Consider the following 14,243-nt stretch of genomic DNA (forward strand, 5'->3'; position numbering starts at 1 on the left):
GTGCGTCCTGGGAGAGAAACCAGGCTGGAGCACCCCACCGTGCCACCCGAGGACACAAAGCATCCAAAAGGTGGTTCATCTCCTGTCGTTCTGCTCCAAGGGGTGCTGGAGTCAGTCTGACGCTTCAATGTGAGCCAGCGAGGTGCTGGAGAGCTTTGGGTGTCAGGAAGGATAGACTCCCCCAGTGCCCCTCGTGTTTCCCTGTGCTGGATGTCAACGTGATGGGGAAAGGGGCCGTGGCCACACAGCAGCAATGCCAGTCTCTGATGGGATGAGCCACACTTTGGGAGGCCTCGAAATAACCTAAAAGCTTTGGGGGTTTGGAGGGGGGACAACACAGTTCTTAAAATAAAACAAAACAAAACACCAAACTAAAAGAGCTTGAACCAAAGCGTGTTTATAAGGAAAAGCCTTTTCTCCACAGTGGCAGGGGGGAACATGCTCTCGACACCCCAGCCAACCCGACAGAGGGGGGAGAGTGGCTGCGCAGGGTGACAGGCGATGCTGCAGGCTCTCCTACCACCCGTGGTCACTCTGGAAAGCCTCCGTCCACTTGGAGGTGTCCATGAAGACAGAGGAGGAGCTGTGGAAGAGCCAGAGGCAGGGCAAGGAGCCCTCCCGCGTCCAGCGGTCCTTGGCACAGTCATACACCTCCATCTCCACCCGGTAGTCCCCATCCATGCCCTTCCAGTGGCCGCCGGTGACGAAGAGCCGGTCACCCAGCGGCACCATCCCACCGTTCTCGTGGAGCATGTGCAGGAGCTGCACCTGCACAAGGGGCAGGGTGAGGTGAGTGGGGAGTCCCCTCGGTCGTCCCACTCCCACCACGGAGGACATTGACCCACTGGGTGCGTCCCCTCACCCTGTCCTCTCTGTGAGGTTTGGGGGCCCATGGGGCCATGTCTTGGTTTTAGCTTCTGCAGCGTGAACACTGCTTAAAATCAGTAACTCGGTGTGAAAGCGGTGCTCCTAGCGCGGGTGTGATGGGGGAGCAGGGAAGGAAGGCTCGGGGCATCTTCGGCTCCGCAGGGGTTAATAGAGCCAAGGTATGAGTGGACAGGAGGGAGGGGGGGGTGCAATGGAATGGTTGTGGTGTGCTGGCGGGGAGGGAACAGCTGCCCCACCTTCCCGGGAGGGTGATGGTGCCCTGCCCTGCATCCCCCTACCTTCTGCCAGATGTTGGCCTCCGGGTTGTACACGTACACCTTCTTGGTGTTGTCCCCGATGAGGTAGATGAGCCCATGCAGGGTGGCACAGCGCGGGGCCGAGAGGTACTTGGGGATGAAGGGGGACGTGATCACGCTCCACAAATCTGCAAGGAGCAGCCGTCAGCAGCGCGTCCCACCCTCGGCTCTTGATGCAGCTGCCAGTGACCGAAAAAAGCATTGCCAAGCCCGTGGCTATTTAAGGGGGATTTTGAAAGGGAGGGGACAGAGTGGCCAGGCAGGGTGGCACCTGCGGTCCCCATCCCACGTGAGGCTCTTGCATAAAAAAAAAAAAAAAAGCGAGGGGGAACATTGTTTGTAGTGGTGGTGTGGGATGGGGGAGAGCACCGCAGGCTGCGCAGAGGCTGCCCAAGGAGCTGGTGCTGTCACCAAGGTTTAGTTTCTCCCTAAGACGGGCAGCCTCGCCCACCCCTCTGCCCCAGGGACCCCCTTCCACCGCAGCTCAGGTCCGTGCTGCCAGAAGCCATGCTCCTGGCTGGCCCCGTGCCGCAGCCGTCGCTGGACCCCGTTAGCACCCGGTTACATCCCGCAGGACCGTGCCTGGCAGCCCAGGATGTCACCTGCCTGGGGGGGGTCCCCTCAGTCCTGCTCCCCAGGAAGGCATTGGTGCGGCACGGCGGCGGGGCCAGCTCTCACCTTGGACAGGGTTGTAGCACTGCAGGGTGAGTGCATTGTACTTGACGGCGCAGGAGCCCACGAGGTAGAGCTTGCCCGAGCAGCTGGCGGCGGCGAAATTGCTCACGTACTTGAGGGCTGGGCTGATGGCGCACCAGCTCTTGTTGTAGGGGTCGTAGCGCTCCACCTCCACCGCATCCACTGTCGTCCCTGCAGGGGGGAGGCGGGACACTGCAGCCACCCCACTACTCCGGGGCACCCACGGACCCCCAGGCCAGCAGCGCCCAGGGGGTCTGTGCGGCCTTACCCCCAATGACGTAGATCTCGCCATTGAGGACAGCGCTGGTGTGGTTTGTCCGGGCTCTCAGCATGGAAGCGATGCGCTTCCAGGTGCCGTCCCTGGGGCAGAAGCGCCAGGCCTGGGTTGTCGACCACGTGTCGTTCTGGGACCCCCGGGAGCCGCCTGAGGAGGGACAGGTCAGGCGGGCCACCCGCTGCGAGCGCAGCCGTCCCCGGGCATCCCTCACCAGCAGCCGGATTCGCCCAAGAGGGGAGCAAGGAGAGGGCTTTGCTCGGAGAACAAGGTAGCTGCTGGCCCCACACCAGTGCCCCGTGCCCACATCTTTGTCCCCCATCCTCCATCCCCACCTCTTGGGGACCCCCACCGCCCACCAGCAGCCCCGGCACCTACCTGTGACGTACACATCATTGTTCAGAGCCACCAGGGAAAAGCCCCATTTGTTGTAATCAGGGAAGTCGGGCAGAGCCATCCATCTCCCTGAAACCCAGCGGAGCCAAGTAATGATCCCTCCCAGCCAGCCCTGTTTCACTCTTCCCTCCCCACACCCCCCCCCCAGTGCCCCTCTTGACACCAGATCGCTTGGCAAGAAGCGGTTTCGGGGTAGACGGAGGGTTAATTAACATGCAGGTGGAGGCGTGTGCTTGCCCCATCCCTCCCGTGGGCACTTACTGCTTTTGGGGTTGTAGAAGGTGAAGTTCCTGGGGGCGGCCGGCATCTCCAGCCTCCCATCCTCATCCTCGCTCTCCTCCAGCACGCGGCCGCCGACCACCACCAGCACCTCCTCCAGCTTCTGCGGTGGGGTCGGTGGATTCTTCTGGGCACCGGCATCACTCTGCCCCTGACGGAGAGGCCGGGGCAGGACCATCAGGCTCCGAGCTGAGCCTCACCCCTGGCTCAGGTGGTGGGATTTGGGGCAGCGGGTACCCACCATAGCACGGGATCGGGCGACAAGGGCCTTGCTGGCATCTGAGTCACGGACGAGGGGCTCGGTGGCAAGCAGGTTCTGCAGGTACTGGTCGGGCAGTGAGATGAGGTGGGCCAGTTCCAGCAGCTCGGGCAGGAACTGGGCTCGAGGCCCTGGGTCGTGGCGTACCCAGCGCAGCACGGCCTCGGCCAGGCTCTGCTCCTCCTGCACCTGCAGCTGGTCATTGGAGAGGTAGACGGCCAACCTCTCCTTGGAGAGCTGGAGAAACTCTTCCTGCTGAGAGACGGCTTCAAAATTCTCCTGCAAGAAAGACCAGGCCTTGGAGGAGACCTCGGGGCAGCCGTGGTTCTCGCCGAACTCGCAGATACCTAAGCAGTTGGTGGCATCCATCTGCTGCCGGAGGTAGCGGCTGCAGATCTTCTGGATGGTGGGGAAGTGGAGCTGGCTGGAGGTCTGCATCAGCCCCTCCACGTTGCCCTGGTTGATGGTGACCTTCCCCGTGTAGGCGAAGTCGAGCAGCATCTCCAGCGCGCTGGGGTCTACCTCCTTCAGCTCCACCCGCGCTGCGATGCTCTCGGCGAAGTTGCCGGAGAACATGGCGTGGAAGTAGTGGCTGCAGAGCGCCAGGACGCCACGGTGGCAGGGGAACTCCCTCCCGCCCGCCACCAGCGTCACGTCCGTCAGTTTGGGGTTGGCGCGCAGCTGCTGCAGCCCCTCCAGCACGCCCTGGGCGTGCGAGGGCAGGCAGAAGTCAAAGTCGTCCATGTTCCTCACCATGGTGCTGGCGGTGGCCGTGGGGCCTTGCCAGCAAACAGAGCCCGAGCGGAGCGTGGCGAGAGCGTCCCTGCCAGGAAAAGGCGATGACATCTCCCTCTCCCAGTCCCGGCACAACCGCACCTTCCCGGTGCCTGATGGACAGGCACCAGCCGGGCCAGGAGCTGCGTCCCTGGAGCCCCCCACTCCCACTCCCACCGGTGGCCGTGATTTCTCCTCCCCACGCTCCGAGCTGCCCTGCCGGGGCTGCCACCGATTTTTCAGGGCTGGGGGGTGGGTTTGGGGCTGGGCTGAGCCCCACTCCAGCTCGCTGCTCTCACCTGAGCTCCGCAGCCCTCCGGCCGGCCCGCCAGCAGGGCAGTGGCCCCGGCACTGGGGAGAGACACTGGGCGCGACCCGGAATCCAGCCGGGAGGCGGGGGGAGAGGGACACACGCTATTTTTAGGTGGCACCGGGACATCGCTCCCTCCTCTTAAAGGCACCGTACGGGCAGAGCTGCCCGTCCCCGTCGCCCCGCGGCTTTGATGCTTTTTGGCAAGCATCCCTCCGCGCCCAGCCGTGCTCGGCGAGCCGGGGCAGGGGGATCGGCTGCCCTCCGCATCCCCCCCCTCTCCGCCCCATCGCTCTAAGGGGTCCCCGCGATGTCCCTCCTCCCCCCCGACGGTGGCTGCCGATGCCGAGGGTTAAATATAGGATGTTATCTCACTCCTCAGCGGCCACAAATAAACGGCCGCGGGGAGCGGGGGGCCACGACAGCGATGCCGGGGGGGTGGGGAGGAGCGGGGTGGGGTGCGCCATCGCCCCGGGAAGCCTCGCTCAGCTCGCACAGAACCGAAAAGGCGTTTATTGCAGCCCGCGGGATCCCACCGCCCTCCCCGCCAGCCGGCATCACTCCTCCGAGCCGAACATCTCGGCTTCCTTCTCCTTCCAGAAGGCGAAGCTGCGGTCGATGTAGCGGCAGATCTCCTCTCCCTCTACCCCGCCTTCCCCCGGCTGCCGGGATGAGCTCCGAGGGGAGCCGAAATACTTCGCCTTGATGTCGTCGAAGCCGTCCCGCCAGCCCCGGCGGCCGGCGGCGATCTCGTCGGTGACGGCGCGGTGGAAGGCGCGTACGGCCCGCCAGCCGTGCCGGCCCAGCTGCTCGAACACCTCGAAGCAGAGGAGGTGGCGGCCGCGGCGCTCCTCGGGGGGCAGCTCCTGCTCCAGGATGCGGAAATAGCCCAGCATGAATTGCTCCAGCGACAGGCTCTCGTAGTCGGCCGGTGCCCCCCCGGCCTTCGCCACGAACTGCTCCGGGGAGAGCGGGGCGCGGCCGGCGGCGGCGGGGGGCGGCGGGGGGCGGCGGCAGGCGGCGTCCCGCCAGCCGCCCAGAAGCCGCTGGATGGCCGCTCTCTGCCGCGCCAAGCGGGCCGCCCCCCCCTCCCCGGTCGCCGCTACCTCCCGGGGGTCCCCGGCGGGGCTGTAGGCGGAGCGTCTCCAGTGGCCCAGGAAGAGCATCACGATCCGCTCCTTCCTCAGGCTGCCCCACTCCGGCCCCGGCCCCGGGGAGCCGCCGCCGTCGGAAAACGCCTCCTCGCAGCTGATGCCCGAGTCGCTGGCGGCCTCCGCCCCGCTGCCCCCGGCCGCCTGCCCCTCCGCCGCCCCCCACGCCGGCTCGAAGGCGCCGCGGAGGCTCCGGACACAGACGCCGCACTGCCGGATCTCCCGCTGCGCCAGGCTGCCCGCCGGCTCCCGGGGCTGCCCGACGGCGGCGGGGGGAGCGGCGGCGGCGGCGGCGGCGGCGGGGGGGGAGGCGACCCGCGTCCTCTCGGCGTGGTCCAGCAGCGCGGCCAGGCTGCTGACGGCGCCGGCCAGGCGGCCGCACCAGAGGGGCAGGGGCTGCCCGGGGGCGGGCGGGGGGCTGCGCACCGTGATGCTGAGCAGCGGGGCGGGCAGGAGGGCCCGCAGCTCCCGGGCCAGGCGCCGCAGCTCGCCCTGGTACACCTCGCCCCGCCGCCGCAGCCGCAGGCTCTCCACCGCCCGCTCCAGCTGCTGCAGGTCTGCCTCGGTCAGCAGCTCCCCGAAGGGGCCCAGCACGGCCTGGAGGGAGGGCGAGAAGCGCCAGCAGCCCGCGTCCTGCGGAGAGGGACCGTCAGCTCCCCCCGGGCCGGCAGCGTGTCCGCCCCCCCCCCTCATCCCCGGGACGCCCCGTACCTGGCCGCCCGCCGCCTCCTCGCCCGCCAGCCGGGCCCGCAGCCGCCGCACCATCACCTGCCGCTTCCACTCGGGGATGAGGCGACCCCGCTCGTCGTGCGTGGGCACCAGCGAGTCCGCGTCCGCCTCCGCGGGGTCCGGCCCGGGGGGTTCCGCCCCACCCTGCGCGGGCAGAGGCACGGGGGGGGGGTGCTCGGGAGGGGCGGCGGCGGCGGCCGAGGGGACGAGCCGGGGGCCGCGGGCGGAGCCAGCGACCTACCGGGTGGGCGAAGAAGGGCGCCGGGATCCTGGCCCGCTGCGAGGGCTTGCGGAGCTTCAGCTCCGCCGGCACCGACCTGCCGGGCTCCATCCCCCGCCGGGCCGGGTGGCTGCCGGGGGGGAGAGGCGCAGGCCTGCTCCTGGAGGAGGGCAGGCGAGGGGAGATGGACCCCCGACACCCCCAGGGCCCCCGCCGCGTGTGAGGGGTGCCCCGTGAGCGTGCCCGGCACATCACTCCCTCCCCGGGAAAGACCCACGGGTGGCCGTTTCCCTCAGGAGGAGCTGCAGAGCCCCTGCTGCCCCCTCTGCCTCGGGGGACACCACGATGCCTCCGCAGAAGAGGACCGAGCCCAGGGCCACCCCCATCACCACCAGCCCTTCCTCGGGGGACACCGCGATGCCTCCGCTCCCCTGCCCCGCTCCCCCCGGCTGGCTTTCCCCGGCGGATGGGCCTTACCTGCCGCGGGGGGCTGAGCCGGCTGCCGGGGACAGGAGACACCTGGGAGCCCACCACCGGGTGCAAGGAGTCGGGTCCTGCGTGCTCTGCCCGGGCAACACCCAAAGGTGGGTGCAGCGGCACCCCCAAGGTCCCCGGGCAGGGAGTAATGTGCACTACGGGGCGGGAGGGGAGGCTGGAGGGGTCGGGCAGCCCTGGCGCAGGCAGGGGCCACGGCTGCAGTGCTGGGGCAGGGCAGAGCGCACAGTGAGCATCGCATTAATATTTGACGGGGGCATCGAGTGGCAGCGCCGGGGCTCAGTGGGTGGCACCAGCGCCAGTCCTGGAAACAGCGGCTCGGTGGCTTGGCTCCAAGCCTTGTCCCGCTCCCTGGGCCAGCGGAGAATGGCAGAGGCTGGTCACGGCGCCTGCCTCGCACATGGCCAGGCTGGGTTTTGGGGACAGAGGAAGGGTTTTGCACCGGCTGGCACAAAGGGCGGGTACCGGCAGAGGGACCTGCCACACCGCTGCCCGGACATCTATTACCGGTGTTCAGCCACGTTTGTGTTCCTTCACCCCACCACCATCCATTATATATGGCCAGGACGGATTAGTGGGGCTCGGTTACACGTGAGAAATGACACCGAGGGGCTGGAATAGAATCAAGAAGCAGCAGAGCGGAGCCTTTAAACACCGATGGCCTGGTGAGGATCCGTTACTGATTCTCCATCCCCCCTTGGCCTCGGTGCAGGCTGACGCCCGGCACAGAGCGGCTCTCGTGGGGGGATGAGCCGACGCCACCCTGCGATGCAGCCGCAGCGCCAGAGAGGGTCACACTGTGCCCTGACGGGGGGATTTTGCCAAATGCCCAGCGGGGGTTGGTGTGGCAGTAACTACAATACACACAGATGAGATTCAGACCAATGATGATTTATTGCAAGCAGCATAGCTCCTTTATACCGTACATGTTTCTACTTCCATGGTTATTCTGAAGCAGGGCTTTGTGTGATGTTTCATTCTATTTCTTGATACACTTTGTCTATTCATTTTGCAACTACAAGCGAAGCCACATACCGATCCAGCACTTTCAAGCGCTCCTTCCTCCTAGCAGCAAGCTGCAACTTTCTTCCTCTTCCTCACGCCAGCCCAGCACCTGCTTGGCAATCCCCACTGTAGATTCAGCATTTCTCAATCCCTTCTTTGTTATGCTGCAATTTACTTTTGCCCTTGCTTTTTCCCGCTGCTGTAACAACATTATAACAATATCACAGAATCACAGAATCAACCAGGTTGGAAGAGACCTCAGGGATCATCAAGTCCAACCATTGCCCTGACACCACCATGGCAACTAGACCAGGGCACTAAGTGCCATGTCCAGGCTTTTGTTAAACCCCTCCAGAGATGGTGACTCCACCACCTCCCTGGGCAGCCCCTTCCAATGGCTGATGACCCTTGCTGAGAAGAAATGCTTCCTAATGTCCAACCTGAACCTCCCCTGGCCAAGCTTGAGGCTGTGTCCTCTTGTCCTAGCGCTGGTTGCCTGGGAGAAGAGGCCGACTCCCACTTCACTACAACCTCCCTTCAGGTAGTTGCAGACTGCACTAAGGTCACCTCTGAGCCTCCTCTTCTCCAGGCTAAACACCCCCAGCTCCCTCAGCCGTTCCTCGTAGGTCAGACCCTCCAGACCCTTCCCCAGCTTGGTCACCCTCCTCTGGACTCGCTCCAACACCTCAACATCTTTCTTGAAGTGCGGGGCCCAGAACTGGACACAGGATTCAAGGTGCGGCCTCACCAGTGCCGAGTACAGAGGCACGATCCCTTCCCCAGACCGGCTGGCTACACTATTCCTGATAGAGGCCAGGATGCCATTGGCCTTCTTGGCCACCTGGGCACACTGCTGGCTCATGTTCATATTCCCCAACAATTCCCCCTTTTTGTTTTAAAAAGATCATGGATACATCCGTATTTCCTTCATTCCCACCATTTCTTCAGGCATCACAGGATCAGCAGATCCCGTAAGTTCTAGAACCATCCATACCTTTTTTATAGCAGATTCTGTCATGCTCTGCACACACTTAAGGATACATGGTAATACAAGCGCAATAACGCAAAGGACAAGGAAGCCCATCACTAGTATTTTAATCAATCCAGCGAGCCACCCCCCCAGTCCCAGGCCCTCTAACCACGCACATAGTGGATCTGTCTCCTTTGTGATGTTTCATGTTTTCTTTCATTTGGGTCAGTTGTTTGTGTAGACTCTCTGAGTGGTCGGATAAGTTAAAGCAGCACATTCCCTCAAACTCTTCACAACCATGGCCTTGGGCTAATAGAAGAAAATCAATAGCAGCCCTGTTTTGCTGTGTAGCATGTTTAACTGAGTATATATCTAACAGCAAATTACTTAAGGTCTCAGAACTAGCATTGGTCTGTTTTGAAAGCCAGCATCCCATCTTATTCAAGGTACTTAATGCTCTAGCAGCAGCTGCTCCAGGCACTAGTAGAGAAGCTGCAAATATTTTACCCTTATTCCATAGGGTGACTTGGTCATCACACTCCTCAGTAAAGGCATGAATGTTTCTCTTGGTTCATTCATAGCGATGCTGATAAATCGTAGAAGTGTTAGGAGCCAAAAGAGTTAAGCGTCCTAAGCTACATGGTCCTCCTTTTATGTGAGAAGGTATGGCCCCCCACACAGAAAAAATACTCCTGAGGGCAGAGCCAGGGGGGCATTAGAAGATCTAGAGATGTTAGTAGAAGGGAAATTACAGCATGCACTATCGTTCCTGTAGACAGCTAGACTCGAATTAACTACCCATGACAAGGATTGAGTTTTCCCTGTACAGTTGAAGTACAAGCAATAGTCCATTTTAACTGCCCCTAAAAGTTCAAGCTCCTGAGGTTCTAAGGGTGCTCGAGGCAAACAAGGTACCCATGCATCCCAGGTATTTACCAATGATTCATTCTGAAAGATCCCTTTAGCCTCTGGTGGTACAGGCCACCTATCCAAACACCCACCAAAGAGGTGGAAAAAGCATTCTCAGGGGATGCAGTGGCAAGACAAAGAGTGTCCTGCCTTGTGACATTTGCTAATGTGACCCAGACATTGTTTTTTGGTTGAGATGGTTTCCATGCTGTAAGGCTTGCTATGAGAGTATAGAGAAAAACAGCTATACACAACCCTCCTATCTTCAAGGGACTCTCTCCTGATTCTGAGTTACTGCTTTTTCCTTTCCCATGGCGGGACGCACACACCTGGCTGGCATCCAGCGAGGTCCTACATCTGTGGGAACACGAGCATAATCCCATCCCCAGGTTAATAAATCATGTGGTCCCGTCCACTGCCCAGTTTGCAGGTCTCGAATGAGAACTTTTACACCAGGTTCCACCTGCAATCGTCCCCTCATTGACCCAAAATGCATTACAACAGGAGGATCAGTTTTATCAGTTCGAATTTGAAGAAAGTTCAGTACATGCACTGCTTTATCCAGTCGGGCTTCAGGTGTCTCACCACTCATTCCCCCTTTTTGGTTTAAAAGCATGCGTGTCAGAGCCTGACGTGCTCGTTGATGACTGCTTGTCCCGTGGGAGAATGAGGGATGCCAGTAACGTGAGTAACACCCCAAGCCTGTAAGAAAGCTTGCACCTTAGCAGAACGACAGGCAGGCCCATTATCAGTTTTTATCTCTTTAGGGATGCCCGCAGTTGCAAACGCTTTCCGCCAGTGTCGAATGACGTGACCAGCATTTTCACCTGTTTGCGCTGTAGCTATAAGTAAAGAAGAAAAAGTGTCAATGGTTAAATGAACATATTTTGACCTGCCGAATTCAGCCATGTGAGTTACATCTGTTTGCCAAATGTCCAAGGCCTGCAGTCCTCGAGGATTGGTTCCTTGTATCTGCGTAGGTTGCGGCAGTTGCTGACAATCAGGACACACAGCCACAATATTCCGAGCATCAATGAGTGACAAATGAAATTGTTGTCGCAGTGCCTGATGTCCTTGATGAAAAAACTCATGTGACATACGTGCCTGCTGTGTAATGTCCGGCACCTGCACAGTCAGTGCAGTAGAATTTGTGGGGTCAGAAATTAGTATGACTTCTTACATGTAAAACATAAAACAATGCAGTTTGGACTTGAATTTCTTGCCACAGAGCTCGCAGCAATTCAAAAACACACTGATTACGTGTATGCTCTTTAACAGATCTAATTGCTTTACAATGCCAGCCACATATGCTGAATCAGTGACCAAATTAAAGGGAGTGGGAAAATTCTGAAATACTTCTAATACAGCTCGTAATTCTACCACCTGAGGTGAACCCTCTTGTTGTGCTACCATAGATTCCCACTTGCTGTCACAATACCAGACCAGGCCCGCCTTGCCTGTTGTCCCAGATCCATCCGTAACAATGGTAACTCCCTCCCCAGGAGTGTTCGTACACAACTCTCTCGTGGTAATTGGAAGTTCCACACTCAATTTTACAACAGGATGGGAGGGCAAGGGGTAAACAACCTGTCCCGAGGAATTCCCCATGGCTGTTTGCAAGGCAAAGCTCTTGGCCATACACCACTCAAAGCACTGAGCTGCAACAGGAACGGTCAGGGATGCAGGATCTCTGGCCACAAGCTCCTGACATCGCGTCCGTCCTTTGATGATGAGCAGTGCCCTGAATGCAATAAACCTTCACACCACATAAAGACATTAGAAACAATCATCCAAGAAACCCGGTGAAACTGAAATTGAACTTGGGTTTGCACTACCACCTGCTGGAGAAAGGCAGAGCTGCTGGGTGGTGAGGAAAGAGCACAGTCTGTTTGCTCATCTTTCATTAATTTCTGAGAACTCTCAAGCCACACCGTTCTCATCGCAGCCAGAACTTGAGCCTGACGTCCCACAGCACCCACTTGTGCACAAGCCTTTATCACAGCGTTCAAATCTGGTTCTCCAGGTAACGCTCCAATGATCTTTTGACAATCAGCATTAGCATTATCCCTAGCTAATTGCTTAACTAGAGTATCTTGGAAACCAACATCAAAAACTTGCTTTTCAACTACTTCTTGTAGCCTCTCAACCAAAGGGGCACGTGTATGGGGTTGACCCGCTGCAGGATCATTAAAAATCACAGGGTCAGCAGAGGGACCATTGTTAGAGGATGCAACTTCACTTGTTGCACCTCCTGCCGATGCTGCGTGCTGAACAACAACGCTCAGGCACTTTCTTTTTCCCTGTCTCTAACGCCGATACCTCTCCTTCGCTTACAATCAAACCACATTCCTTACACACATCATAATCATCCCGTAATGCAAAGAACAAATTCACATACGGCATCTCATCCACTTTCCCTCTCGTCTACACAACAGCATTAATTGCAGTATTGTGTTGTAATTTATACTCCCATTCTTTGGATATTTCTCCTTATCATCTAGGATACACAAAGGCCACCAGTGATTACAATATTCTACAAGCTGCCTCTGGGTGAGAGAGCCTCCCCCCCCCCACACCTTTTTCCTCCCCCTCCTGAGCTGCCGGTGATTTTACAGCCTCCCAAAATTTCCCAGGGTCCCGAGGGAACACAGGAATTCCCGGCACGCTAAAGAGTTTATCTGGAGGGGTGTCACTCTTAGGTCTACAAGAGGGCCTGCTGTGATACTCAGCCGATCGAGTGCCTGTGGTAATTCTCCTTCTCTAGCAGAGGAGCCTCCTGCGGAGAGCGGAGGTGCAGAGGGAGGGAGGGAGGGCGACCATCGTCGACAGCTTCTGATATTACTTCGCTGAGCAGTTGTGGCGGATGAGAAGGGGATGGTTGCTCTAAATTCTTGTAGTATTCGGCTACTGCACGGGGAGCGGCAGGTACAGGCGTCTGCACTTTTACCGGCGCCGCGTCTCTTTGTGTTCGCCTCTCGCCTGCGGAGGCACCGACGCCACCGATACATGGCACAGGAGGGTTAGGAGACTCCGGATTTTCTCCTTTGTCCTCCTTGTCTTGCTGCTGCTTTACCTTTTGTACAGTCTCTTTCACCACACGCCAAGTTACTAATAGTGCTACAGCAGCTTTACCCCCGTGTGTCGCTGCCTCAAAGAGGGCAGATCCCCAGCCTTCCCACGCTGCCAAACTGAAGGCAGCAATAGGGGGTGCATCACACCCCTTCTTCTTCCCCAACAACAACATTTTTCACAACGATGGGTCCGGGAGACTTATCCCCCGTTGTTTTAAAGCTGACTGCCACACAGACAGAACGGTCTCTCTTCCTTAGTTATCGTACCCCCATCGTGCCCCTGGGGGCTCACCGATTCCACGGTGTCTCCTTACCAAGTTCCCAGGTAAGCAGCTCTGCCCGCTGCTGATCCACCAGCAAAAACCTTCTTCTGAACGTGCCTCGCCGGCCGGCCGATCACACCGGGGTCACCAATTGTGGCAGCAACGACAGCACGCACAGACGAGATTCAGATCAATGATGATTTATTGCAAGCAGCACAGCTCCTTTATACCGTACATGTTTCTACTTCCGTGGTTATTCTGAAGCAGGGCTTTGTGTGGTGTTTCATTCTATTTCTCGATACACTTTGTCTATTCATTTTGCAACTACAAGCGAAGCCACATACCGATCCAGCACTTTCAAGCGCTCCTTCCTCCTATCAGCAAGCTGCAACTTTCTTCCTCTTCCTCATGCCAGCCCAGCACCTGCTTGGCAATCCCCACTGTAGATTCAGCATTTCTCAATCCCTTCTTTGTTATGCTGCAATTTACTTTTGCCCTTGCTTTTTCCCGCTGCTGTAACAACATTATAACAATATTCCCAACAGGTTGGATCTTCCTCTTGGTACCAGAACGCCCTTGCAAAGGTCCTGCCTCCTGCTTGCCTGGAATGCTGGGGAAGGACAGAAAGGGCCACCTCGATGCCTGGCGTGGCCTGGGGCCTCCGACCAGAGGATACGACTCAGAGGGAGCCTTTGGGAAGTCCCGAAAAGCCACCTCCCACTTGCCAGCATTTTCTGATCTAAATCTCCATGAGTTTTTCATCTTTGCATCTGTCTCCGGGGCCAAGAAGGCACCGAGAGGCCATGGCTGCCCTGAGCACGCTCGGCTGCCCTTGCTGGGGCAGATGCGGCCCCCAAAACTCACGACACTGATGTTTGGGGCCGCTCCCTGGGAAGCCAGGTCTGCCGAGGCGGCCGGCAGGTGTGGGCAGCAGCTCAGCCCCAGCGCCCGGAGCTCCCCAGCCACCAGGTCCACGGGAGGGCACGGAGCGGGGCGGCAGCGAGGGCCTGGCAGCCTTCGGGGCACACTGCCACCGCACAGCTCTTGGGGACGCCCGGGAGTGGGGAAGGGCTCCGCGTTTCCCTGAAGAAGAGCCTCCCTAAATACGAGACACATCCCAGCTGGGGCCGCTTCTCCCATGGGCAGAGCAGGCAGCTGTGCCTGGGCTGCCTCCCCCAGCCCCGAGAGCCTCCCCGGGGGATCGCAGCCCCCCACAGCACAGGGTGTGCGGGACCAGGGGAGGAGAGGAGGGTCCCCG

The 14,243-nt window shown here is 59.4% G+C and overlaps 2 protein-coding genes across 6 annotated transcripts; both read right to left on the bottom strand.

Annotated features, from left to right (window-relative positions):
- Window positions 1-381: 381 nt before the first annotated feature.
- KLHL30 (kelch like family member 30) lies at window positions 382-4,239 on the bottom strand. Of its 5 annotated transcripts, XM_068421086.1 has the most exons (8): window positions 4,162-4,239; window positions 3,071-3,911; window positions 2,812-2,980; window positions 2,533-2,619; window positions 2,149-2,304; window positions 1,863-2,051; window positions 1,167-1,312; window positions 382-768 (listed from the first exon to the last, which is right to left on the bottom strand). In XM_068421086.1, the coding sequence occupies exons 2-8, from the start codon at window positions 3,842-3,844 to the stop codon at window positions 517-519; spliced, it is 1,773 nt and encodes a 590-aa protein (XP_068277187.1). In that variant the 5' UTR covers window positions 3,845-3,911; window positions 4,162-4,239; the 3' UTR covers window positions 382-516. The 5 variants fall into 5 exon arrangements, with proteins under 5 accessions (XP_068277187.1, XP_068277185.1, XP_068277186.1 ...); XM_068421084.1 differs by lacking the exon at window positions 4,162-4,239 and having other exon boundaries at window positions 3,071-4,155; XM_068421085.1 differs by lacking the exons at window positions 2,533-2,619; window positions 4,162-4,239 and having other exon boundaries at window positions 3,071-4,155.
- Window positions 4,240-4,657: 418 nt separating this feature from the next.
- On the bottom strand, window positions 4,658-6,383 carry ESPNL (espin like). Its single transcript, XM_068421006.1, has 3 exons — window positions 6,294-6,383; window positions 6,035-6,196; window positions 4,658-5,956 (listed from the first exon to the last, which is right to left on the bottom strand). The coding sequence occupies exons 1-3, from the start codon at window positions 6,381-6,383 to the stop codon at window positions 4,730-4,732; spliced, it is 1,479 nt and encodes a 492-aa protein (XP_068277107.1). The 3' UTR covers window positions 4,658-4,729.
- Window positions 6,384-14,243: the final 7,860 nt, after the last annotated feature.

The sequence above is a fragment of the Nyctibius grandis genome, chromosome 32, assembly GCF_013368605.1.
Source record: "Nyctibius grandis isolate bNycGra1 chromosome 32, bNycGra1.pri, whole genome shotgun sequence".
Classification (NCBI taxonomy): domain Eukaryota; kingdom Metazoa; phylum Chordata; class Aves; order Nyctibiiformes; family Nyctibiidae; genus Nyctibius; species Nyctibius grandis.

Coding starts and splice junctions, on each gene's coding strand:
- ESPNL (XM_068421006.1), bottom strand. CDS start 6,383: ATGGAGCCCGGCAGGTCGGTGCCGGCGGAGCTGAAGCTCCGCAAGCCC. Junction 6,197..6,293: donor CGCCCTTCTTCGCCCACCCG/GTAGGTCGCTGG, acceptor CTGCCCGCGCAG/GGTGGGGCGGAACCCCCCGG. Junction 5,957..6,034: donor AGGAGGCGGCGGGCGGCCAG/GTACGGGGCGTC, acceptor CCCTCTCCGCAG/GACGCGGGCTGCTGGCGCTT.
- KLHL30 (XM_068421084.1), bottom strand. CDS start 3,934: ATGTCATCGCCTTTTCCTGGCAGGGACGCTCTCGCCACGCTCCGCTCG. Junction 2,981..3,070: donor TCGCCCGATCCCGTGCTATG/GTGGGTACCCGC, acceptor CCTCTCCGTCAG/GGGCAGAGTGATGCCGGTGC. Junction 1,313..1,862: donor GTGCTACAACCCTGTCCAAG/GTGAGAGCTGGC, acceptor TGCTCCTTGCAG/ATTTGTGGAGCGTGATCACG.